This window comes from Eschscholzia californica, unplaced genomic scaffold (assembly GCF_041429995.1).
Source record: "Eschscholzia californica isolate CP2 unplaced genomic scaffold, dmEscCali1.0.p SCAF_3, whole genome shotgun sequence".
Classification (NCBI taxonomy): Eukaryota; Viridiplantae; Streptophyta; class Magnoliopsida; order Ranunculales; family Papaveraceae; genus Eschscholzia; species Eschscholzia californica.
Window position 1 is genome coordinate 59,576,738 of NW_028238420.1, and position 25,603 is coordinate 59,602,340.

At 35.0% G+C, this 25,603-nt stretch overlaps 3 protein-coding genes across 4 annotated transcripts; 1 reads left to right on the top strand and 2 right to left on the bottom strand.

Annotated features, from left to right (window-relative positions):
• Positions 1-9,523: 9,523 nt before the first annotated feature.
• Positions 9,524-14,001, bottom strand: LOC147552601 (polygalacturonate 4-alpha-galacturonosyltransferase-like). Of its 2 annotated transcripts, none has more exons than XM_086664833.1 (10): positions 13,341-14,001; positions 12,804-12,832; positions 12,662-12,706; positions 12,344-12,469; positions 12,161-12,215; positions 12,011-12,057; positions 11,506-11,840; positions 11,055-11,412; positions 10,340-10,927; positions 9,524-10,154 (listed from the first exon to the last, which is right to left on the bottom strand). In XM_086664833.1, exons 1-10 carry the CDS (start codon positions 13,495-13,497, stop codon positions 9,879-9,881), a joined length of 2,016 nt encoding a protein of 671 aa, XP_086520959.1. In that variant the 5' UTR covers positions 13,498-14,001; the 3' UTR covers positions 9,524-9,878. The 2 variants fall into 2 exon arrangements, with proteins under 2 accessions (XP_086520959.1, XP_086520960.1); XM_086664834.1 differs by having other exon boundaries at positions 12,804-13,033; positions 13,087-13,904.
• Positions 14,002-16,346: 2,345 nt separating this feature from the next.
• SAP18 (SIN3 associated polypeptide P18) lies at positions 16,347-20,077 on the bottom strand. The gene is made up of 6 exons (XM_086669283.1): positions 19,669-20,077; positions 19,375-19,407; positions 17,233-17,343; positions 17,014-17,109; positions 16,780-16,854; positions 16,347-16,690 (listed from the first exon to the last, which is right to left on the bottom strand). The coding sequence occupies exons 1-6, from the start codon at positions 19,774-19,776 to the stop codon at positions 16,658-16,660; spliced, it is 456 nt and encodes a 151-aa protein (XP_086525409.1). The 5' UTR covers positions 19,777-20,077; the 3' UTR covers positions 16,347-16,657.
• A 3,871-nt stretch (positions 20,078-23,948) lies between these two features.
• Positions 23,949-25,370, top strand: LOC147552603 (expansin-A7-like). Its single transcript, XM_086664835.1, has 3 exons — positions 23,949-24,176; positions 24,342-24,657; positions 24,754-25,370. The coding sequence occupies exons 1-3, from the start codon at positions 23,999-24,001 to the stop codon at positions 25,064-25,066; spliced, it is 807 nt and encodes a 268-aa protein (XP_086520961.1). The 5' UTR covers positions 23,949-23,998; the 3' UTR covers positions 25,067-25,370.
• The last annotated feature ends 233 nt before the right edge of the window (positions 25,371-25,603 follow it).

The following is a 25,603-nucleotide window of genomic DNA, read 5'->3' on the forward strand; positions in this document are numbered from 1 at the left end:
CAAAGAGAGGATGAGGTAGTAGGATATGATCACCTCGTAAAACTGGAACCGATTTGACATTAATTGGAGACGGTGGGCGGGAATAAGTTAATTTGTTTTTCCAGGTTCACCAGCTGACTAAAACCAAACTGACTCATGCCAAACAACACAAAAGGACAAAACTTGTTTTGAGTCGAATCTTAGAGGTCCCACAAATCCGTTAATTTGGAAGTATTATGAGAAAACTGGTGAAGAGTTGTTTAACTTATTTGACAAGTGATATTTTATGTTTAAATAATATATAATATATATATAAATTAATAAAGAGTAGTTTTAGACCCCTATAAACTGTCCATTAATAAAATGGTTTGCCTAAAGATTTCCAACATCCTCCTAGACTAGTTCTTCTGTTCTGAGAATCTAAAATGTATACACTGTCGGACAGAAAAAAAAAAATAGATATTGAATACAAAAAATCATTTTAAGGGTTCTAATTCAAAAGAACTAGAAAGTCAACCGATATTGTCAACAATTTAGTTGGAGTGGTAAGAAGTTTGGTATTCCACCTTACAAGTAAAGGGTCGGACGCACAATAACAATTCAAAAGAAAAGTCAACAAATATTTCATAGTTATTATTTAGTTCAAAATATTTATAAAGACTAAATTATCTTTTTGTGTAACTATTTCTTTAGTTTGTTTTTTTTTTCAAATTTTAAATACATATAACATTTTGATTAGATGTTGAATTTCGATAAAAATTATATATTAAGAAGAATTTTAAATTATATTTCTAACAAGATCCACTTTCGATGCTATTTAAAAAAAATCCAGCAAAACGACATTGTTTTTCCAATTTTTTTGTAAATTGTATTTGCGAATCTTGCGAATTCTCTTTTCAGAGTGCAAACTCAATTTGCAGATCTTGCACATTCGGATTGCAAAATGCAAATCCAACCTGATGACCTTGTAAAGTTGATTTGTATAATGCAAACTAAGATTGCACAATGCAAACTCGGATTATAGATTGTGCAAACTCTGTTTTGCATAATACAAATTTATTCGCAGATGTTGCAAACTCCACTTGGAGAGTACAAATCTGGTAACTAATGGTCTATCTTCCACTAGATTTCTATCTGGTAAAAAAAAAAAGCCTATCTCTCGTTCTCCTGCATATAAGCTTTGAAGTAAACCAATAATTCAATCTTAGAGAGGAAAATGAGAACGAGATTAAAAACTTAATTTCAGAAATGAAAAAACCTGGAGAAAAATGAGAAGAAGTTGAATAATTATGGATTCCTATTATATTAGGAATAGTTTTGGTAAAGAAAAACTAAAATAAGTCATTCCAGCCGGGGGTTTATTGACCAAAACAATTATGAAATCGGATCATCTGGCCTATTTCCCTTCACCAACTCTCATTTTCATCCCCAAATTAACCATTTTGTTAGATTTTTATCTCAAACTTTTTTACTTCCAACTTTACCTTTCATCCCAATGCCGCCATCTCCATCATCATTAAACATTTTCACTCCAATTTCAAACTTTTTGTTGGCGTCCAAATTTATTCTTCATACATTTGATTCTCTTAATTTTCTCTCATGCCCAATGAATTTATATGCATTTCGTTCCCCAAAAAAAAAATTGAATGTTTAAAAGCGATGTTCAATTTTCTCTCTCTAATATTTTCTGGCCAAAGTCTTTTCTCTCGATCAAGAATACTTGACGGCTACTAGGCAAATTGTTTCCCAAGATATGACAAGCCTTTGTGAAACTACACCAAGTAATTTGTGAAGATTTCATTTAAAGAGCATTAGAACATATTGAAAATGGCAAAGGATATTACGACATAGTTTCTACATGGTTTTCGATTACATTAAATGTGTTTAGAGAAAACATTATTTATAGAAAACAAAAAGACTATTTTCAAGTAGAAAAATCTTTTCACAAAAAGAGATATCTCCCCAAATAATATATCAAAAGATATAATTACTAGAAATAAATTTTAAATTCAAATATCATAAAACTAATTTCTGATTTTAGTTGATAATTGTACAAAAATTCCAACAACTTCATGCTCTTTATATGTAGATCTATACTCTTTTATGAAATTTGTACCTAATAAACACCAAAAATGTTACGAAGCTTCATATTGAATCATTTACACTAAACTTTATTCTATAAAGATCCATATTATCTTATGCAACTTTGCAATAACTTATGAAGCTTTCGTATATTGTTACGATTTTCTGTAATTAATTGAAGAATTGTAGAATACAGTTATGACAAAATTCATCCAAAACCCCAGAACATAAACAAGTCCATCAATATATGAGTAGATCTTGATATAATATTCTATAGAAGGAAATGACAAAAACAAAAATTTGGTGATCTACTTGATCAAACACGTAATTATAACCCAAATTTCATGAGAGAAAGAGAGAGATTGCGGTTTTTATTGAAAAAAAACACATTCACTCAATCATTTGAAATTTTACAGGCATCAACTTGAACGATAGATTCAACTAGATTGAAGAAAACATTTCGATTTTTATTATGACATGATTCAAATAGTCTCTACTCCAATGAATTTCGAAGAGGATTTCAATTAGATTTACTTTCGTAAGATGTAAACAAATCTAGAGAGAATCGAGGAATATGAGCGAGAACCTCCGGGTTTGATTTTTCACGTGTGGTTAACATAAAATTTCTTAATGAAATTCGGAAATCTCATATATTAGGTGTAGACGCATAATAATTTTTAGACATTTGTTCTGGAACTCTCGGTAGGTCACAAATTTTTTACCTTAATTTTTTTAAGGGTGAACGTAACGTAACACCCATTAGGTGGCCCTCAAATACACTTACAACCCATAAATCCTATTAGAAAAAGAAAATAATGAACAAAATTTCAACCATGTGAATCAAAGTAAATATTAGAACGGTTAGTTGGTGTCGAAATGATAGCCAATCAAACTACGGGGATCAAAGTGGTAAATTGATAACATTGTGGGGTCAAATAGGAATTTACCCTTTTTCCCAAAAAAAAATATTTTCGTCATTGGGAATCAAATAAAGATATCATATATGTTCACAAAAGCCTAATAAATATCTGAAATGACCATGTATGCAAACTCACTCAAACACACAAGGCAATAACACAATAAAGAGAAGAGTGAAAATCAAATCATCCAGGTAAGGAGACAAGGTTACTTATGATCAGTGGCGGACCCAGAAAGTTCTCTTTGTGGGGGCACATTTGATTATGTTAAATAGTAAAAAAAAAACAAATACCGTCATCAACCACAAAAACTGGGGAGCATCATTAAGAATCTCTACCGAAATTAGTTATAAGTAAATTACTAAAAAAATAATTCAAGTTAATGATCCCTATATGTCATAAGATTGCTCTGAACTAATTAGACTACGAAATCTAAATAAATAATCAGTGTACTTAAATTATATAAAACAAATATTTACGATTTTTTTTAATTAAATTCTTTTTCACAAATCCATATGTTGTAAAGAAATTAAGGAAGGAGTGGAAGAGAGATAGGAGTGAATTTAAAAAGTATATTGTAAGAAAATATATACAAAATTAAAAGATGAAGAGGGCATATGGGTTATATGAGGACACAAATAACGTTATTAGAGGTTGGATGAATATTAGCAAAAGTAGAAGTCAAACTTGAACTTGCAAAAGAATATTACAAAAAGAAAATCTGATTAGAAAATTGGATTTAAAAAGAAATTTAAAGTGTCACATGATAAACACAAAAGATAATAGGAGCAAAAACAAATGAGTAATTTTAAAAAGGTTGCTCCAAAGTGTTATTAATGCCCCCATTTCGTCATAATCATCCCTCAAATAATTACCTTTGAGATGGGCTTCAATACCACTTAAAAGGGCGCCTGTAAAATCACTCAAAGAAATTATTCGAAAAATCAAACGAGAAAAGGATGATGGTGGGGCTCGAACCTATGACCTATCCCGTGGTAAACTTAGCACACCTCCAGTAAGGCAGCCGTTAATTAATGATTGCTTGGTGCGATTATAGGTATATTAAGCAATAAAACTCTGATAATTTAGGGTTATTGCGCTTTTTGACTTGGGGCCGTGGGGGCACGTGACCCCATAGGCCCCAATGTGGGTCCGCCCCTGCTTATGATATCTGAATCTCCATCTACATTAGAAGACTTTGTTAGAGCATCCCCTACGGCCCAGGAGATCACCAAATTTTGGTGATCTCCCGGGAAAAAGGGACCCAACGGCACAGCAGATTGCCAATAATCTGTTGTGCCGGGCAGTTACTGTTCACTCCCATTAAAATAGTGGGATGGTGGGTCCCTCTGTTTTAATATATAATTAATCCTTTTGTAAGTTGGTCTTTCTCCTTTAGTCCTTTTATTTATTTTAAAATTTGTATTTGGTCTCATAAAATATTTCTGTTTGGTCCCCATAAAACAATAAAATACCGTAATGATCTGAATTTGTAATTTAAGTTTTATAATTCTAATTACTATTTTAATAAATTAATTGTTATCTTATTTTATTTAAAAAAATGAGTATTAAAAATAATAAAAATGAAATCTAGTGTGATGAATAGTGATTTAGTGGGAGTTTTAGTGTTTTCTCTTTGGGTTCAACAATTTGAAAACACCAAAAAATTTGGTGAAGATTCTTTTTTGGTGATATTTTTGGTGCCAACCATTAGGGATGCTCTTAATGATCTTCTCCCACTATCACTTGTACCTCCTTCAGAAGGCATTGATATGACTTACTACATTTATCCCATTATAGTGCTCTACTTTGTTCTCTAACATTCACAAAAGGTGCTTTTTCACTTGTCATGTTCCAATAATTTTGGTATGAGCATGTTTTAATAGTATTCTAATCTTATCGATTATGGTGTTTGTACAAAGATTATATACCTCCATCGAAGATTCCAGACGCATGAATAAGTAATCGTTTTGACGAATCAAATCTTTATAATCAAGCATAGATATTTTGTTCTGTTTTTGAGTTCGAAGCCAACAACACATAGTTTTGTTCTTTGGGAAACCATTTTTTAAATTGCGTTTACTTTAAGACAAAGTTAAATAACAAAATTTGTCCGAGTCAAAATAGAACTTTTAGAGCGACATTGACTGGAGCGTAAACAAATCAGTCACATGTTGTCGATACAGGAAATTGTGTCGATGACTCAATTTTAAACCTTTTTAAATTAAAAAGACAAGTTATATTTTTTTTTGTAGTTAAAACTCATTCTTTTTTTAAAAACTCAAATATTTGTATTTTGTTTAGTTAAAACCTAACAACTTTTACAAAGATGTCGTAAGGTGTTCCAAAGTTGTCGCGAGGTGTTGCAAATTGTCGCGAGGTGTTGTTAGTTGTTGCGAATTAAAAAAGTAAATAGGGAGCTGAAAACTAGAAAAAATTGATTAATCTATTTTCACAAAAAAAAATTATATGGAGTTTTGATCAAATTTCCTTTGCTGATACAATACATGCACACTTGGTGTATTCTAGAAAGAACTATGGACTCCTAGTATATATAAATAAGACATTTTTTGTTCCTTTACTTAAGCTAGTTGATTCATTATTTATCATATATGTGACGTTTTATAAGAAAACCCCCTTCTGAGTCGGACACCAACCTTAACTCCAATAGAAAGTCTTGTTCCTAATCATATGCAACTTGATTTAGCAACTCAACCATTAATCCAGATTCCAGACCACCAATTTTAAGTTATCATCAAAATGATAAAAGAAATGTCGGTTACAATGTGAAGTCAAGTGATGTTTTCTCAAAATAGTCGGGATTGATACTCTTGCAAAAAAAAAAATAGGCCGTTACAGAAAGAAATTATGTACACATTTCTTTATTTTATTTATTTATCACTTTAACATAATCTGTGCCTGTTACGATAACCACTTACAATACTTCTTTTCATATACGAATATTACGAGTGGAAATATATTAGTCTGTTGAATGATAACTTAGTTGTATTTACTGAGAAGGTAATTAGTGAAATTGGCGATTATATTTCAAAACATGATAACTTGCAGGGGGTCAATTTAAATTTGTAAACCTAATGTATTAATATTATGAACCAATAAGTATTGGTCTTATGCTTATTTTGAGATATAAAATAGATTATTTTGATATATATAATTCCTCGACAATATGAGTGATATTTTGGGTCCAGCAAATGGTTCAAATAGTTAAGGGTACAATAATGTGGATGAGAGTGGGGCAGGCATTCTTAACAAAAAAAAAAAAAAAAAGAGTGGGGCAGGCATCAAAATGAGTGTCTAATAATCGACAAGAGTGAAAGAGCTGCCGAGATTGAGTTAGGGTTTTCAATCCTATGACCCATTGTACTTGGGGTCAGGCTCACTAATATATGGTTTTGAGGATGTTAATGGCATGTGTTTCCTGATGTAAATGGTAAGTGGGGCATTTATGCTATCTACTGACTCAACTCAATCAGAGTGTGGATATGTTTTTTTTTTTTTTTTGTAGTTGTAGCTCTCAGTCGGACTACTTCAATTTTGATTGATGTGCTTTTCTAAAGGTATAAAGTTCTAAAGTCATGTTTGGTGCGCAGAAATCACGTGGAAATGAAATACCTGACTTGGCTCGCGAGAATGCAGGAGAATCCTATTCCTCCAGAAATGAGATTTCCCCTACATGGAGTAATAGCAAATCCAGGGAGAGAGGTGGGTTTGTGATTCCCATTCCCGAAAATGATTTAGTTTAATATTTGTAAATAAAATTATCCTTAATAAAATATTAGAATGACTAATATTAAAATCGTCCTTGACAAATATTTAACTAATGTTTTTTCAGACTTAGGTTTTCAACCATCACCACAACAACTCTCTCTCTCTCTCTCTCAGACACACAAACACTTTCTAGTGTTTTCCTCTCTCGTTTTTTGTTCATTCAAATCAGTTTCATAACGTTTAAAAAGAAAAAAAAATTAAGCCGATACCTTTATTTATTTTAAACAAATGTTTAAATACAAATTAAGTTAATGTATTAGTTATATCTACAAATTTCAATAAATAATGTACTGTATATATAACAAAATTTACATATAATTATGTAGTTTAAGTAAAAAGGGTATGATAGGACTTTTATACAAGTTTGCATTCCTATTCCTAAACAAACCAATCACCAAGGTAGGAATTCCATTCCTATTTCTGGTCAAGCCAACATCAAACTAAAGTAATCTGATTCCCAGGAATCATTTATGGAAATGCGACGCCCGGGAATCACATTCCGTTCTCGCGCCAAACATAGCCCAAGTGTTATACGATGATGCGGACCAGCCTTTTCAGTTATAGTAATATTCTTAGGTCTCACAATTCTAAAAGGTCTCACTAGAGAAGGTTTAATCTCTCAAGAACATGCACCACCCTCCATCTCATCACCGATGTGGGATTGTTTTACAACACACCCTCCCACGACCACATCAAAAGTGGAGCGATAGGATGATCCTGACCAACCTTCTGGGGTGGGCTGCTAATGATATTTTCCGCTTTAACACTAGTGGGTCTCATGATTTTAAAAGGTCTCACTAGGGAAGGGTGTTTAACCTCTTGAGAGGAGCACCACTCTCCATCTCACCACCAATGTGAGATTGTTTTGCAATTGTAAGGATATATCCTCCGGTACTTTGTAGAGAATAAATGGTCTACCACTAGTATGGATGGCTTCGCTTGATATTATGGATTAAAATGTATCCCTTCAGTCATAGTCCTGGGAAACAAAAAAAATTTGTACAATAGTTTCGATACAATATTAAATTTGTGGTCATCTAATTCAAAATTACTTGACAATAAATAGAGAAGGCTTAGACATTATATTTTGGTTATTGGAGTGTATTCCTAATGTGAGACTATTTTGGCAGAAGACCGAGCCAAATCAAAACTCTAATATTTCACATTATTCATACACAAACAAACAAACAGACCAACAAACATAACTCACTTATTATCCTATTGATGAAAAGACAGATTAAAATCTCTTAATTTGAGTTTCTCTTATCACCCATACATGTAGTACCCCACTAATTTGAGTTTCTTTTTCTTGTGGGTCTTCTAGGGTGATGGGGAACAAACAATGTAGAGGAAAACACATATACAAGAAAACAAAATCAGATCCAAATCATCAAAAAAAGCAAGTAAAATAGTGAGTCAACAAGTTATTTCAAGTTGGGTGCTCTTTACACCAAAATGCCACTCACACATGTACATAATAGTGGACTCACAAACTAAGAATTTCTATTGTTGTCGAGTTTGTATTGGATAGATTTGTGCATTACTTGGTTCTTTTCTCCTTTTTGTACTGTTCACTATTTCTACTCTTTTCATGGAAAAGCATCATTTTAGTTGTCCAACCATCACTCGTACATTTGAACAAAAAAAAACTATTACTCGTACAATCAGTTACTTTCTGATAAGCCCTGTAGGTCGTCAAGCTATGCAAGAATATTGTTTTTTTCTGAATAGAATGCTTAAATAGTGTGACAATGGGGTAGCTTGATCCTCTATGGATGAAGGCTCAAGTCTTCGTGTGGGAATTGTGCTTTATCCTAATCTAGATAAAGTGTGGAAGAAAATATTGAGGTATGAAAAGAGAAAGATTTTGTCTTTATCTACAGATTATCGCAATAACATGTCTTTTTGACCTAAAGGTAATAGGAAAAACATGTAGAAATATGTACTTAGATTCGATTTGTAAGTTAGTTGGATTTGTTAGTGGATTAAGTGGACTAGATGTTCATAAAATGATGCTAGTGTACATGGACATAGTGAACTTTCATCAACTGTTTCCCCAAGCTTTTTTTGTATAGGGACTTTTCATGAACAGTTTTGCCCACTTGTTCCTATTCCAACTTTCTTTCCTCTTTTAATTTTATTCTCTCTTAATATTATCCTCGTATCCTCTCTTTGGATTAGCCCTAACGCACATGATAATACTTACATTATCGACATAATTAGTGAGAAGAACTGAACTTCAATTTGTTAAAACTAGAAAGAGCTTATTACTTTTCCTGAGTAGAGTGACCCCTCTTTTAATATTATTTTCTCTTTTACTTTTAAATTATCGTAGTTCACTAACATGTGGTCATATCTTTAAGTATTGAAGCGAGATAGAATAGAGAGAAATGGGACGGGAGAGGGAGAGAGAGAGAGAAGGTAGTTGGTGACAATGATGGTGGTGGTGATGGGGGAGGAATCGACGGTGGACTGGTGGTGTACGGAGTACCGATGAATCTAACGAACCTGAAAGGTGTTATTTTTTTTTTGTTGAACTACCTGTATAAAAAAAAAAAAAAAAAAAAATACAATCCCTCTATGGGCAACCCCCAAATTTTCCTTTCCAATAACATGGCCAGATGAGAAAAGTGGTTACTAACAAATAAGGGTTGGTTAATTCAATGTTGCCTCTATGGATCTATCTATGTATAACAAGCTCATGGAGTAGTTAACAGTAGTTCATTCATTTCCACACAACAGGAAGCCCATTATTATGAATAAAAGAACAAATTTGCATTATGACCTCAGTTCACTTTCTATCACAATTCAAACTTCAACTTATACTACTACTAAACAAAGAAATACAATGAAAGACCTTTTTCCCCCTAAGAAACACAAAAGTCCCATACAGATTCTTCCAGAAGAGGTGAAATGATAATAACACCAACACCCAACACATGAAATGAATTGTAAATGAACATGGGAAGAATATATAACCTATAAGAGAGCATCTGAATGAAATCACGATAGATTAATGAAACTGGGCATACCAATTTCCGGCCAGGAAAGATTCATTCACATCTGATTTGCCTTTTATAGTCACATTTCCATGAACTCTCTTTGTCTGATTCATTCGCTTAGGTTGCAATTTCGAAGATATGGATGATTATACTTGATATACTTTGTCCAGTATGGCCTGTATTTGGTCATTGCAATCTCTAACCATGGTTTCATGTTCCCGTTATAATGGATAACGGCTGCTTTATCTATATCTGCCTTATCGATACTTGGGTTGTATCCTAACCCAAGTACGTGCCAAGACTTCTCTAACGGATGTGTTAGCCCGTAAAATGTGATCAGTCCTGGAGGCAGAGTTCCAAGCTTCCATAATGTTCTCTCTTCATTCTGTGAAATGCCAAAACAGAAAATAATGATGACAAAACATCAGAAAGCTTATCAGAAAACCCTAATATATCTCTCTATCATTGGTTAGTTTTTTCACTTGGTGACTTGGGTACATTATTTTATCCGATTACTTGCAAGACGAAATAAACAGAAAATAGATCAACAATTGAAAGTGATCTACTTACCATGTTTTGCCATTTGTGATAGATTCCAGTTATATCCTTTTTCTTCCACTCTTTCAGATCAAACATATTCATACCATATGCCCACCCACAAGCATTTGGGTCGAAGTTCTTTGCTATCCGTGGATTAGAGAAATTAAGATACTTGTCGAACCTGTGGAAGCTCTCCCCACACGTCTCTACCGCGCCATTCACTTTTCCATTGAGATTAACTGCCCATAATCCTGTCAAGTCCTTCTGGACCACAATGTCATCATCAAGAAACAAGATCTTATTTAACTTGGGATATACCTGAGGAAGATAAAACCTCAGATGATTCAACATAGAAAGATACTTTGGGTTCCTATACTTCAGATTAGAAGAACCAGCAGAAAGAGTAGTGGGATGATCTGCCTTGAAATAATACTCTTTCATAGCAGCAGACTCGAGTTGCCTCAGAACTGGGCAATAAGATGAGTTCAACCATTTAAATTCATCGACATTCTCAACATGAATAGTAGCTTTTCCTGGTGGATTCAACAAAAACCACATATTCATGGCTCCAAAGTTCAATTTATCCGTAACAAGATGGAATACGTGTTTCTCTGGCTCCTGCAATTCAGGCAAGTTTTTTAATCACGTCAAATGACAAAAGTGAAGTCAAGTAACTCGATGATGTCAATTTAATCATCAATCTAGAAAGTTAAAAGTGATATAAAATATGGTTCATTTGCTTCACCTTGGAATTTAAGATGGTTGAGTTGACAACCACAGATGCAGCCAAGACATTATCAGAGAAAAGGGCGTAGTGGTAAAGATTAGGATTTATCAAATTCTCACTCCTCGGAAACTTCCTTTTTTCAAGAGGAAGGAGGTAGTAGCCTATTGTCAAGCGCATAGATAGGCAGTGGATTCCATTAGGAAGAGTCTTCGCTGCTAACTGGCTAAGAAATGTGCTCTGTTTCTTTAAACTCCTCACTTGTTCATCTGCTGACTGAAGCATTGCTCTGAGCTTCCTAGTTACCAATTTGCAGTCATAGAGTTCTTCTCTTGATTTTGCTAGAATCTGACCCATAGCTTTGATTTTATCAGGTGCACTGAAATCAATAAAGTGGACAAGCGAGAACAGTCAATGAGAAGACAACCAAATATGCACATTACTTTAAACTCTTACTTAAATGGTTATTTACCTACGAGGTAAGTCTGCATCAGTAGAAACCTCTCCCAGGGCACGCTGGCTTTCTTTCAGTCTAGTCATAAGTTCCTGGTATAGGTCAAGCTTGTTCTTCATCTTTGCGATGCTTGAATATACTCTAGCCATAATCATTTGATCGCGCATCAACCGCACTGTTGCATCAGAGTTTTCGTTCTCATTATCCCTCCTCCACAAGCTATACTTTCCTAAAACTGCTGAATCAACTGCTTTTGAGCGTTCAATAGCTGCATTTTCTAATTTTATAATCGCTTCGTGATCTTGCTTGACCAACTGGTCTGCCCTCCTTTCACGCCTTTTCTCTCTTAATTGCTATATGAAGCATGATTAAACAAACTCAGTTGATGAAGCTAGATACACAGAAAACATCTGGGTAGCATTAAGTAATATATTTTATTATGCTTTAATCATTCCTTTCAGTTTTTAGGTGGATAAAAATTCAACAATAGTTAGTAGTGGAAAAAGGAGGATGGTATATTCACCCGTCGAAGTTGTTTAGCTGGTGAATCAACAAATGGTGGACGATCATCTGCAATGTAACAGAACGTTATTAACTTTCAGTAGTAGATATTAAAAGTTGTTCACACAGTACAACAGAATTTCCATATAAATTATATGATGGAAAGACTAACCAGCTCTAGCAACATTTTCCTTCACTGGAGAGGACAATTGGCCTGCATCTTTTGACTTTAAAGCACATCAGAGATCAAACAAATCAAGGATTAGCGTCCGAGCTAACTTTAATGTAGAATGTGGATGTACGCATAATAATCAACACAACACTGAATGCAAGATTACATGGACATGTTACTTACCTCGTCATTACTGTTGTCAGAATTCTCCGAGCCAACAACTTTCCATGAAGAAGATGAATTTTTTCTAACATTATCAAGACTCAGTGCTCCCAATTCACGTGTGTTTGCAATTATAATGTCAATGACCTAAAACATAAGTTTCATTAGTGTTACTAGGCCCTCAAAAACGGCTACAAGTGAAAGATACATGAATATACCAATATCTATCTACAGCAAAAACACAGTTGGATACTTAGATGGACTTCATATTCATTCAAATATTTCAACAAGAAAAACTGTTAGATAGACTTGAACTCATATTTATCGATTTCTACTTGCCTCCTTTGGAAATTGCATCACTAATCGCTCCTTCCAGTCCATATTCTACACAAAGAATCAGAAAAATTTGACAAATGCTTTCTCTATCATAATCATGCAACTTAGATTAGCAACGGGGAAAATATGGCAAGTAGCCAAGTACCTGATTATCACTGGCAACATCCATTTCATCTGCACAGAGAATTTACAAAACCGTGAATAACAGAGAAAAAAACACCCTAAATGAGGACCATCACCGTCATTTTTTATGCCTGATCGATATTCTCAGTATCGTGCAAGCACGAATCCTCGAATCAAGCATACTCTACAAGGAGCTAGACATTTCAAAAGATAATGTGGGACACATCACATCTATCCAGTAAACATAATTCCCTTTAAGAATTACCAAATGGGGATGCTAAAAATGACATAATGAATGCAAACACGATCGAGATGAAACTTCTGCAACTATTTATGCATGGCATGAGACAAGTTGGTCTATCCACACACAAACTCCTTCAACTTGAAGTCTTGCTGCTTTAATTGATGAGTTCTTGAATCACAAGTTCTTGAAAAATAAGCTAAAATTTCAACTATTTTTGGTAATATACTATATTATAAGTGATCAAAGACATGTTAAAATCAAACAAAAAAAAACCCCAATTTGAAAAACCCAAAGAAGTGAAGTTAAATTGCTAACCAGTGAATGATTTCAAGTGAAGACCTCGTCCAGTGAGGAAAATTAAAGGCGCAAGGACTGACAAAAATAAGAGAACGATGATAGGTAAACGACACCCACAAAATCCCCCAGCATTTCTCTGAACGCCAACCCCATTGGAGCTGCGCTTCACAGCCATTACTGATCAAAACCTAGAGAGAGAATGTTAGTCAGAGAATGTTTCTTGTTTGAGATCTAATGCCAACAGATAAAAGTAGTCGTTTATTTTCAGGGATGATGAAATTACATCATCAAACAATCAAAATTTGATGAATTAAAAGAAAGATCGAGAGAGAAATAAAATGTGGAAGAACGATGAGAGAGAAGAAGGGAAGAGAGAAGGAGAAAACAGTGAGAAGAATTGAGAAAGAAAGGGTTAGATTAAGATCGGAAAGAGAGGGAGATGGAAGTGAAATTTGGTGCCCTAGTTTTATTTGGGGGAAACTGACGAACTTCGTTCTCTCACTAAAAATCTAAAATAGTTTCTCTCTCTCTACCTTTTGATAGGAATCAATTACGTAAAATTGCATTATTCTTGCATTAGGTGGATACCATGGACAAAAAGTTCATACTATAATAGTCGCCCGTCTTCTTAGAGAAGTCAAAGTCGGAATTACAAGTTTGTGTTGAAGCTTAGTAAAGTTCCATGTCTTTTCAGTAAACTGGTGGAGTGTTTGTTAAGAACAAAATCTCGTATAGATTAGGGTTGGGCGTTGATTTCTTAAGCGGGATAATGTTAATAAAAGTTACAGTTCGGATGTCACATATGATATCAGAGTTGAAGACGGTTCATCATCGAAAGTGTGTGATTATGATAGTCCTTGATCGAGTGGAATAGAGTTTGAAGCCTTTGTTATAAGTGTAAAATCAAACTCGATAAGTGTTAAGGTCTTTTTGGTGAAACCTTTGCCATAAACAAAATGGATACATGTTGATTCTAAAACTGAGACAATATCGATATATGTTGAGGTTTGGACGTTGTAAAGCAACCACACAACATTCACATTTCGTAGGAGTTACACGTGTGGATATTTTTGGCTTTATATACTTTCAACAAATTCTCAATGACTCTTAATTTATGACCAAACACGGTAATCACTTAGATATAATAACGTTTGTTTTCCATCACTTTTAAAAGTATTATGTTTGATTTTATCACTTCTAAGAGTTGTTGGAAATTACCTATTTTAACTTTATGCTAAGTGTTGTTAACATTTCATAATAATTCATTTAATGTATCATTCTCTTCAATTAAACAAAACTTGTGAAGACTTTGTGCCGATAACATATATCGAGAAAAACCTAAGAATTTATGATGGAGAAAGATATCAAGTTGCACCATAGAATTGGGTGATTTCGTGGTTACTGAAAGAGAAGAGAAGAGAAGAAAAGAGTTAGGTCGGGCGAAGGAACAAAGGAGATAAGCCTCGACAGAAGTCATAAAGAATTTATATTTATCAATGACTCAAAATTTTAGTTTGGTTTTCACTTATTTAGAGTTCATCTAGACTCGATTAAGTGAAAAAACAGTTATCGGTCCATACTTAACAAATGAAAATCACTCGGTAAGTGCAAAAATGAAACACCAATTTTTGGAAGATGTTGACTAAACCGTCTTGTTTAGAGTAGACTTGATTAGGAGAAGAAAATGGAGATGAGCGAGATAAATAAAAAGTGCAATTTAGATATGTAAAATGTTTTTACTAAAAACTAACCTTAGAGCAAGTCCAACGAGGGGTTGTCCCAGGCCCTTAAAACCACTTTTTCACTCAAATTTTACAGCCTCAGCTCAGCCCCTGAAATTCACCTCCAACCACAGACTCTCTTGGGGCCCTTAATATATGCATGTTGGAAACGCGTGTGTAGGTTCTCTGTGGGTGTGCGAAGAACTTGTGTGATTTAGTGTATGTACGCAACACTTGTTCGAACTATTTGCGAAATAATATTTTTTCTAAAGTTAGAAAGTTGTTCGGGAACCCACACGTGGGATTTTAAAAAATTAAAATTAATCAAAATTTTAATGAGTTATTTTTATTAATGGGTTATTTTTCATTTTGTTTGTTTAAAAAAAAAATTAAATTCGATCATCGGATCACCGTTGGATCACATCCAACGGTGGATGTGATCCCCCATATGACCGTTGGGGACCTCCCCAACGGTCATATGGGGCTGTTCAACCCTGGTTCAGCCGGCCCTGCCGGTCCTTAATAAGGGCCGGCTGAACCAACCCGTTGGGGCTCAACCCCAACCGGCTATGGTTGGACCGGTCGGGAGGGGGCCTTAATTTGAATTAAGGGCCTCAGCCCCCAGCAGTTGGAGTTGCTCTACGGAGCCATAGATGTGTTTGATTAGAACCCTAGAGAAAGCTGGTCAAACAAGAATTTTGCAACAATTAGAACCTAAACAGCCCTTTCTTTTTCTGTTTTCCCCTTATCGTTTTCTTTTCCTTAGACCCACTAAACATATAATTAATGTAGGAAACGTAAGAGTCTAGACTTCACAGATACCATGAATAAGTAGATCTCTTAAATAACAAGCAAAGTAAGAGCAACCTATACTAGTTATACAAATAGCTCAATTAGTAAAAGATATTTAACGTAGTTGTTATTTGATGGAACTGAAATCTATTATGAATTAAAACCGATATGAATTATTTTGATGGAACTGAAATCTATCATGAATTAAAACTGATATGAATTGAAGTCATATTCCTTTTATTATCCGCACCTATCATCCTAGACCAACTTTGATGCACCTAAGAGAGACTGGACTCAGCTTCACAAGAGAGCATGAGCTCTATATAGTGAAGCACAAGGCACCTCTTCACTTATTTGCTAGTTGGTTAAGAGTTGGATGCCCACAACGCAGGCTCCACATCTATCACTAACCTCGACCACTACCAGCTCTTATTTTCAGTTTCTACTTATTTTCTCGTTCTTTTTCCATCAACTTATCTTTTCCCTAAAACTTCATTCCCTTCAACTTCTCTTTCTTCTTTATAAACTGAAGCCAAATGTCTTTACCAATAGATTGGGAAAATAGCATAAGTTAGCTACACGAGAATCATCAGATTTAAACCCACTTAGATATCATATGAAACTATAAAACCAAGTTCCTCTAAGAGCACATTTCAACATTTTAAATGAGCATTAAGATCCAGAATAAGAAAGCACATGAAATGATGTACGACAGAAGTCTTGTGCATTATACGCCTAGGCCGCTGGAGATAATGGATTACAAGAACAACCCTGATAGAACAGGCGCATTATCAGCATATGCTTTCTTGAGCTTTTCTCCTCTTACAATATTGCCACATCCAAGTAATCTCCGATCTTGACAAATTTGAAAGAGAAGAAGAAATAAGTGAAAAATTATGTAGATCGGCAAAACATGATATTTTTTAACAAGCTTTGAGTTTTACCTGAAAATTGAGGTCGCCCAATGCTTTACTGTCATCTATACGTCTGCCGTTTCCATAAGACTGGGTCAATCCGACCTTTTGCCACAGAAAATATCAAAATACAGTCAAGTTTCTAAATACAATGTTTTCAAGCATATTTTTTTTTCAAACTTTAGATGGTGTTTTAAGTTTATGAAGGAGAAATTAATAAGTGGTTGGAAAAATAAAAAGGTGAAGTACCAAACTACCACTTACCGGTCTCACCACATGGCGTCCATTCTTATCAGGATAGACAAATGCAAATGATAATTTTGCATCTCTTCGTCTTGCCTCAGGAGCGACTTCTTTGACCTAAAAAAGGGTTACTATCAACTATTAACATGTATTTTTGTAATTTGACAAACTTAAAACAGACACACGAGTTCCTAGACATTTTTCAAGAAAAGCTGAATTTATAAGCACTGTCGAACATACCAGATCAGTTAACTCACGAAGAGTAGCATCTTTCCATGTATAGATTTGGACTTCCTTCTTTGGCTCTTTTCCTCTCACTGCAAAGTCCTCCATAGTATGATGACTTCCAACCTGTCACGAGTTTAATTCACGGCATAGTTAAAAAAATTTATCAAGTGATAAGTATACAAGTATATCCCAACGTTACCAGATACTCTCCTCCACCCTACGTACCGCGTACCCGATTCGCCGTACCCGAATTTCGTACCCTTTTTAGGTGGGTTCGCGATCTAGTACCCCACAATTAGTGTACCTGAACTTTTAGTCTTAATTAACCTAAAATCTTTGTAGAAAACTATAAATTCGACTAATTGGGTAGTTAAACTACAAGAATTTTTTTATTTGGCTTGTTAGATTTAAGTTTGATGGAGAAATGATGTCTAAGAGTAGGTGTATCTATTATAAATGCATCATAGAGAGTATTTATTGTCTGTGAAAAATAGTCCAAAACGTACTGAACTCGAAAATAGCTTACCGGAGAAGTATACCCCTAGCGTACCCGATACTCACACGGTAGCTTTCCGCGTACCGGTACCCGTACCGGAGCGATCCGCATACCATGTAACCTGGGTATATCCATGTATCCTATTATGAGCAGTTCATAAGGATCCTACTTTTCTCCTTTAGAACTGGATGAGTGACTGCATCAATAGTTTAGGCTTCAGTTTAAAACTTAACCTAATGGTTCCTTGATGTACATTATTCCCATGGACATGGTCGGGATTAAACTCAGATAAATAGATAAGGAGGTATATTCGGAGTACAGGAACTCAGAACATTTTCTATCAGTAAATGCAATTTTGACGAGGCCAATCACCACATTCAACATGAATCTTATAACCATAAATGGATGAAAGTTATGCCCCCAAGAAAACCATAGATGGATCTGTTATCCAGAGGTAGTAAGATTGCATTTTGCAGGAGAACAAGATCTTCCAAAGTTAGAACTTTAGATAGTCTTTCGGGGAATGACTAACGAATATCGATAAGATATTGGCGATTTCATGAAATTAGAGCTTTAACACTGAGCTTAGAAGTTCAGGGAAATTGTATCTTCGACTTTCAAGATTTTGAAGACAAGGTAGTTTCTAACTTTCTAATAGTCGTTCCTTTCACGGTTAATTAGGTGTATTCTGATTTGTGATTCACAAGCTCCAAAGTACAAAATAATTTCCATAAACCAGCTTGAAGAGGCACAATTCATGCTTGCTAAGATGTAAGCAACGAAAAATAATTAAAACTTTTGAAATGAAACTTTTTGTTAATTTTGGTTTTCCGAAGGAAATCACATAAAAATTTATGATAAAGTTCAAATAGCTGAGAAGGTTATACACAATGTATGTTATTGTAACTGTAAATTAGATCCTGGAACAAGTTCTTGGATCTCAATGCAAACGACACCTTAACAGATACTCATCTCTCATGTAGTTCTAATGTACAGTTTTTGAGGATTGAGGAAGAAAAATTTGACTTCCTCCAATTTTATTTTGGGCTCGTCATGAGGGCCACACAGCGATGGCCTACACCACTTCTTCATTCTTATCACAGTGGAGTATACTAATATGCATTATCTCCTAAACTCCTTATTCATATCCTGACACTAAAAAGACATGAGTCACGAAACAAGTTCAATATCGGTTCTTAGACTCTTAGTTATATAACTATTGCGAGTTGCTCGTTCTAGCTGTGGAAAAGAACCATAAAGATCTAGCAACGTGTAAGCGAATTTAAATCCACATTCTTGAATGTGCAGTTCATGACTGTTTGGATATACTGAGCATTCTATAGCAAAAGCACAACGACTTGTTGAAAAATCCACTAGAAAAATTTGTACTAAGTTTAAAAGTTCTACATTATTCATCTCAATTATCATAAAACCCTAATAGCAACTTAACTATCAATTCAACACTTCATTAGTTGTGCATTAGGAATTCGGCGATCTTTGCAAATGTATTTCAGCGATGTTATCGTGATTCCACGAGTAAGTTCCTTTCACTAACACAGTAATCATTTGCCCTAATTTTTCATCCTTATCCCCAACTTCATATGTATCAAAATAAACAACAAGTAAATAAAACTGAAGTACAAATAAGGAGAACATACCTTAGTGAAAACTCGAAGTAATAAAGGACAAGTCTGCATATAATGAAAAAAAAAACAAAATCTTCATCATTATAAATCACACAAGAAATTATCGAGTTTCTGATAAAACCCTAAATTATCATGCCAACCTATTTCCTTTTTCATACTCTTCATAGTTTATAATTTATAAATTTTAGGTGAGTATAAAACCCTAGAAATCGTTTAACTGAGGCAACATGATAAAGAAAAGGTAGATAGATACTCCAGAAATTGTTAAAGAAAATAGAAAGAAGAGAGAGAGAGAGATAGAGAAACCTTCTCACGGTCGACGGGTTCGGAGCGAGGACGAGGAGGAGGGCCTCTGGGGTGAGAAGAAGGAAGAGGTCTTCCCTGCCTGCTTTGAGGTTCTGCAATTCCTGCCATCTTCTTCTTTCTCTTTCTCTTTCTCTTTCTCTCTCTCTAAAACTGGACTATTTTTCACTGTCTAAGTGAACCAAGGTTTGAAACCCTCGAATACTCGAGAATTTGGGTTGTATCGACAGGGTTCTTTGGCCTACAAGTCAAAAACGGGTCACCCACGAGCATATCGACTCTAACGCAAGGAGGACTAGGGCTGAGAAAAAATAAGCTGAACCAGTCGAACCAATCTGTACCGACAATAATGCAAAAATAAGCTGAACCAGTGGCCCCTATTGTGCGCTATAACACCTGGCTAACCACTCGGGTTTTAGCACAGAAACTTTATCCCAGGCTGGAGCCAGCACCCTGGCTCCACCCTTGCGAATAGGTCCTTCAAAAAAAAAAAAAAAATGACTCTCTCGCTGAGTGACTAGATACTGTAGGCTGATTGTTCCTACCTGAATAGAGCACCCGCCCTCATATTGTTCTTGAAATCTCATTATTTAACTTCTTATATTTTTAAATCTTAAATTACTTTCCTATTCCATGGTGTGCCCGGTGCCCGACTAGTCTGATACCAGAAGGCTTTCGTCGAGTAGTCAGGGTAGTGCACATTGAAAATTTGTAACTAGGCGGGATCAGCCAAAGTACTCTAATGTTCATCGAAATCTGGTACTAGATTGAGAACAAAATGGACGATTTTGCCCCTTGAGTTATCATCGGACTGATTACCACCATAGTCTTTGAAATTTGATTCGAGATATTTAATTCGAGGTCTGAATTATCTCGAATCAAATTTCTGAACGTTTATTTTTGTCTCGTATGTGAGGGTTGATATGTATGATTGTATGAATGACTGATTTGGTCTGGTTTTAAGTCCCCATGAATAAGATGATTTGATTGGGACAATGAGAACAAAAATACAAACATTGCCTAACCCTACATTTTTAAAATGAGTTAATTCCTATTTGCCCCCTACTTTGTGACCAGTTTTCTTTATGGCCCCCCTATTTTCTGTAAATTCAAATATGACCCCCTTTTTTTAAGTTAATACCCTAACTATCCTTCCTTTAAATCCTTTTTCAAAATTAAAATTAAAATTAAAATTAAAATTAAAATTAAAATTAAAATTAAAATTAAAATTAAAATTAAAATTAAAATTAAATCTTAATTCCACCTCATGTTCCTCTCCACCACACATATCTCTCCACCTCACCTCTCTTCCCAACTCACCTCTCTTCCCAACTCACCTCTCTATCTCTCCAACTCACCCCTCTCTCTCTCTCCAACTCACCTTCATCTTCTCCGATTAAAGTCGTCGGTCGGAAAATTTTCCGGCCAGCGACTTTAAAAAAAAAAAAAATTTCTCATCTCTCTCTCTAAAAACTCCGGCGAAGGGAAACCCCCTTCGCCGGAGTTATTAGAGAGAGAGAGATGAGAGAAATTTTATTATTATTAGAGAATTTAACCGGAGAAGATGAAGGTGAGTTGGAGAGAAAGAGGGGTGAGTTGGAGAGAGAGAGAGAGGTGAGTTGGGAAAAGAGGTGAGCTGGAGAGAGAGAGGTGACGTGGAGAGAGATGTGTGGTTGAGAGGAAAATGAGGTGGAATTAATGTTTTATTTTTAATTTTAATTTTGAACCAGCATTTAAGGGAAGGGTAGTTAGGACAATTACATAAAAAAAGGGGGTCATATTTGAATTTACAAAAAATAAGGGGCCATAAAGGAAGCTGGTCACAAAGTAGGGGGCTAAATAGGAATTAACTCTTTTAAAATCTTCACTAGCATATACCCTTTACCAATTATCACGTAACTGAGGTTTTCCCATGCCTGTAAACTTACACGTTACCAAATGTTTCGTTCTCCACTTTGGTACTTTTGAGTCACAACTCACACGGTTGAAATGCGTCGTTCCAAAAGGAGTGCTTAGTTCAATTTTGGCACCACACTTCATCTCCCACTGTTGTGTGATTGTTTTACGTTAGCAGTTAGGGAGTATGGTCTACACAATTCTACGACACGTTATCAACACGATAGTTTCAACTATAACCTGGTAGAAAAGAGTATGTTGTAAAACCTCGATAGGAGACGAAGTGAGGTATCCCTCGTAAGAGATTATTCACTATTATCCGGTGACGTGTTCTTACTCTGGAATATCAAAGCGAGCAACATAGCTAGCAACCTAAAAGATTGGGTTACACGATCACTTAGTATTCCACATTGATAGAGTGTTGAATTCCAATATTTTTGTTAGAGTGTCACGGGCCTTTATAAACAAAAATAGTTCAATATGTGAAGCAGGTCCTTAAAATAGATTGTCTTCCTCACAATATAGTTTTTTTTTCTTTTGAAAATTCGACTACGATCTACGTTAGTCGTTACAAGACATTGATACATCATGGAGATGTAATAAGCACGATAACCGCCTAAATTAAACCGAGAATGAAAGAGGCTTAATGCCCGACAACAAAGAGGCTTAAAGCCCGACGAATTATTACATTATTTATAGCCTAAATTGCATAGGATTAATCTTGATGGCAACTACTTCCACCGAGACTCGATCCCACGACCTCATGGTCTTAAGAGGGGTGTCCAACCGTTACACCAAAGGGTGGTGGACACAATATAGTTAATTAGATCAGTTTAGACACTTAGAGCATTTCCGATGCACAACTCAAAAAAAATCTAATTTCATCCTATTTTTCGAAAACCAATTGAGATTATCACTGCTAGGTGGCGAAAATGTAGATCCTCAATATTTGTATGTCTCAAATGCAAAACTCTATATTTTACTTACGTGACATGGTTATTTTTGTAAAAAAATAATTAGTTATTTTGAAAATATTCGAAAACTTGATTTCTATTGGTTGAAATTTAAATATTGACGAGTTAGACAATTAGAGATATCTCGAGATGACACTGTACTTCTGTAGTGTCCTCTTGAGATATCTCTATTGCACTCTCATCATGAGTTCTTACTTGAGTTTTGCATTAGAGATGATTTTGTAAGAAAAATTCTAGAAAATCCTATGTGCACTCCAAATTTCTAAGATTGAGTTTTGCATTGGAGATGCTCTTAATAGAAATTACAAGTATGTTATAGGATGGTGCGGACCAGCCTTCTGAACTGCTACTGATACTGTCCACTTTGGCACACCTGGGCCTCACGGTTTTAAAAGGCATCACCAGGGAAGGGTGCTTAACCTCGTAACAGGAGCACCACACTCCGTCTCACCATCAATATGAGATTGTTTCCACAACACACCCTCCCAAGACCACACGTTATCAGCACAATTCGCTCTACTATGTTGTGGTCTTGAGAGGGTGTGTTGTGGCAACAATCCCACATTGGTGGTGATACGGAGTGTGGTGCTCCTCTTAAGTGGTTAAGCACCCTTCTTTAGTGAGGTCTTTTAAAATCTATGAGGTCTAGGTGTGTCAAAGTGGACAGTATCACTAGCCGTCCAGAAGGTTGGTTCGCACCATCCTATAACAAAGTACATATTTTCATGCAAAAGCTAGGCTTTTTTGGGGTCCGTTGACTGCCATTTACACATTAAAAAAAAGACTTAAACATAAGAACTAAATTCAAACATCTTATATGGCTTTAATCACATTATAAAATTTTGAAATTTGAATGTATGGCTTGATTTCAATTGGATTAGGTTGACCCCAATGTGCACATTTATTAACCTCTCATCCGTCATAGGGAAAGTCCACTGCCGTACCAATAAAACTTGATCCACTTTAGTTGTTGTCACGTATTTCATCCATTTTCAACCATAAGATAAGTTTTTTTTTTGTTGAAAAACCATAAGATAAGTTATCGACTAAAAGAAAATTCATGTCAATTCTTGATTTATAAAGTTTCTTCATACGTGTCAAAAGAGAAGGCTAATAAACAAACTTTCAGATAATGGCTCATGACTTCTAAGTACTAAAATTGGTAGACTAAATTTCAACAAAAAAAAAAAAAAAGTTGGTAGACTAAATATTTGAATTAAATATAATGAAGACTTTGATCAAGGATGATGAACCTCAAGATTAGTATAACATAATCTTCTTATTCTTAACCTATTGATTAAATATAAGTTCTTACTTACGTGCTTGTCACTAATTTAAGAGAATCCTTTCTCTTAATTTCTTCTTCTAGATAGCTCTATATAAATCCCAATTTGCAAGGGAATTGACATCAAATTAAAATTTCCTTATCCATACAAATAGTTTTGATTAAATTCCCAAGTAAAATGGTTTCTTCTTTCCAGTCATGGAACTTGTTCATCTCCTTCTTCATCTTGATCATCTTCGTGTCAATAATGATTCTTGAATCTCCTATTGTAAATGCAGCCACTTATTTCCGACCGAGTCCATGGAAACTTGCTCACGCTACATTTTACGGGGACGAAACTGCGTCTGAAACAATGGGTACGTTTTTTTATAATATAAATAAGCAATGTTCTATTTCATAAGTTTTTGTGACTGTTTTTAAATAATGTGGCGAAAGAAATACTCATATGTTAGAGTTTGTTTGCTTTTCAATTTCAAACTTGCCTCATGAAAAAAATCATTTGACTTGGTACTAATTTACAGGAGGAGCTTGTGGTTATGGGAACTTGTTTAATAGTGGTTATGGGACTCAAACAGCAGCTTTGAGCACAACATTGTTCAACAATGGCTATTCATGTGGATCTTGTTTTCAAATCATGTGTGTTAATTCTAAGTGGTGTTATAAAGACTCCCCATACACAACCATTACTGCTACAAACCTTTGCCCACCTAATTGGGCCCAAGCTAGTGACAATGGAGGTTGGTGCAACCCTCCGAGAGCTCATTTCGATATGGCAAAGCCCGCTTTCATGAAAATTGCCCAATGGAAAGCCGGTATTGTTCCAGTTGCATATCGCAGGTAAAGTATATATATATTCTAGGCATAAACCGTTGCACGCTCATTTCTAAGACGTTTCTTTTTTTGCTATAACTAACATTTTTTTTGACATTGTAGAGTTCCATGCTTGAAGAAGGGCGGCATTCGGTTTGCCTTCCAAGGGAATGCTTACTGGTTACTAGTTTACGTAATGAATGTTGGAGGCGCAGGAGACATATCAAGTTTATCGGTGAAAGGAAGCAAAACAGGTTGGTTAAGTATGAGCCACAATTGGGGTGCTTCTTACCAAGCATTTGCAACATTAGGAGGACAATCTCTTTCTTTCAGGATCACTTCTTATACTACTAAGCAAACTATCATAGCATGGAATGTTGCTCCTTCGAACTGGAACGTCGGTTTGACATACTCCGGTTCTGTGAACTTTCATTGATTCATGCAAAGAAGATTATGAGATCAACTCGGCGACTCACCAGTTATCTCATTCGAATAAAACATAATTATGTTAGCATCATAAGCTCCCTTAATTTTTTCAGAGGAGGCTAGCATATCAATATTCCTAAATAGGTCATTTATAATGGTGAAGGAGTTATTTTAGTATTTTTCTTGTAATTTTAGATTTCTGATTGGTTAAGACCCTAAAAAGGGCAATGTTGTAATGCTGGTGTCATCTTTTATTATGAATGTGATCCACAACCAAAGGGGTTGATGAGAGTTTTCTTTTCCACAGCCTAAAATGTTGTTTATGCTTGTGTAACTATATGTTTCTGTTATAAAAGAACAAATTTATCTTCATGATGTTTCCTATGAAAACTCCGTTTTGATCCTTTGGCACAACTCAATGAATTTAGTAGATCATTTTGGGAGGCTCCAATGACTATAGATCCAACCTATCCAATTTTTACAATGGGATGTATCTTTTCTTTTTCGTTTTTAGCTAGGTAACAAGGACCAATTAGCATATTATAAA

Coding starts and splice junctions, on each gene's coding strand:
- LOC147552601 (XM_086664833.1), bottom strand. CDS start 13,497: ATGGCTGTGAAGCGCAGCTCCAATGGGGTTGGCGTTCAGAGAAATGCT. Junction 12,707..12,803: donor ATGTTGCCAGTGATAATCAG/GTACTTGGCTAC, acceptor TTCTTTGTGTAG/AATATGGACTGGAAGGAGCG. Junction 12,058..12,160: donor GGAAAATGTTGCTAGAGCTG/GTTAGTCTTTCC, acceptor GTTACATTGCAG/ATGATCGTCCACCATTTGTT.
- LOC147552603 (XM_086664835.1), top strand. CDS start 23,999: ATGGTTTCTTCTTTCCAGTCATGGAACTTGTTCATCTCCTTCTTCATC. Junction 24,177..24,341: donor AACTGCGTCTGAAACAATGG/GTACGTTTTTTT, acceptor ACTAATTTACAG/GAGGAGCTTGTGGTTATGGG. Junction 24,658..24,753: donor GTTCCAGTTGCATATCGCAG/GTAAAGTATATA, acceptor TTGACATTGTAG/AGTTCCATGCTTGAAGAAGG.
- SAP18 (XM_086669283.1), bottom strand. CDS start 19,776: ATGGCAGGAATTGCAGAACCTCAAAGCAGGCAGGGAAGACCTCTTCCT. Junction 19,408..19,668: donor AACCCGTCGACCGTGAGAAG/GTTTCTCTATCT, acceptor CATTATATGCAG/ACTTGTCCTTTATTACTTCG. Junction 16,691..16,779: donor TGGGCGACCTCAATTTTCAG/GTAAAACTCAAA, acceptor AAATTTGTCAAG/ATCGGAGATTACTTGGATGT.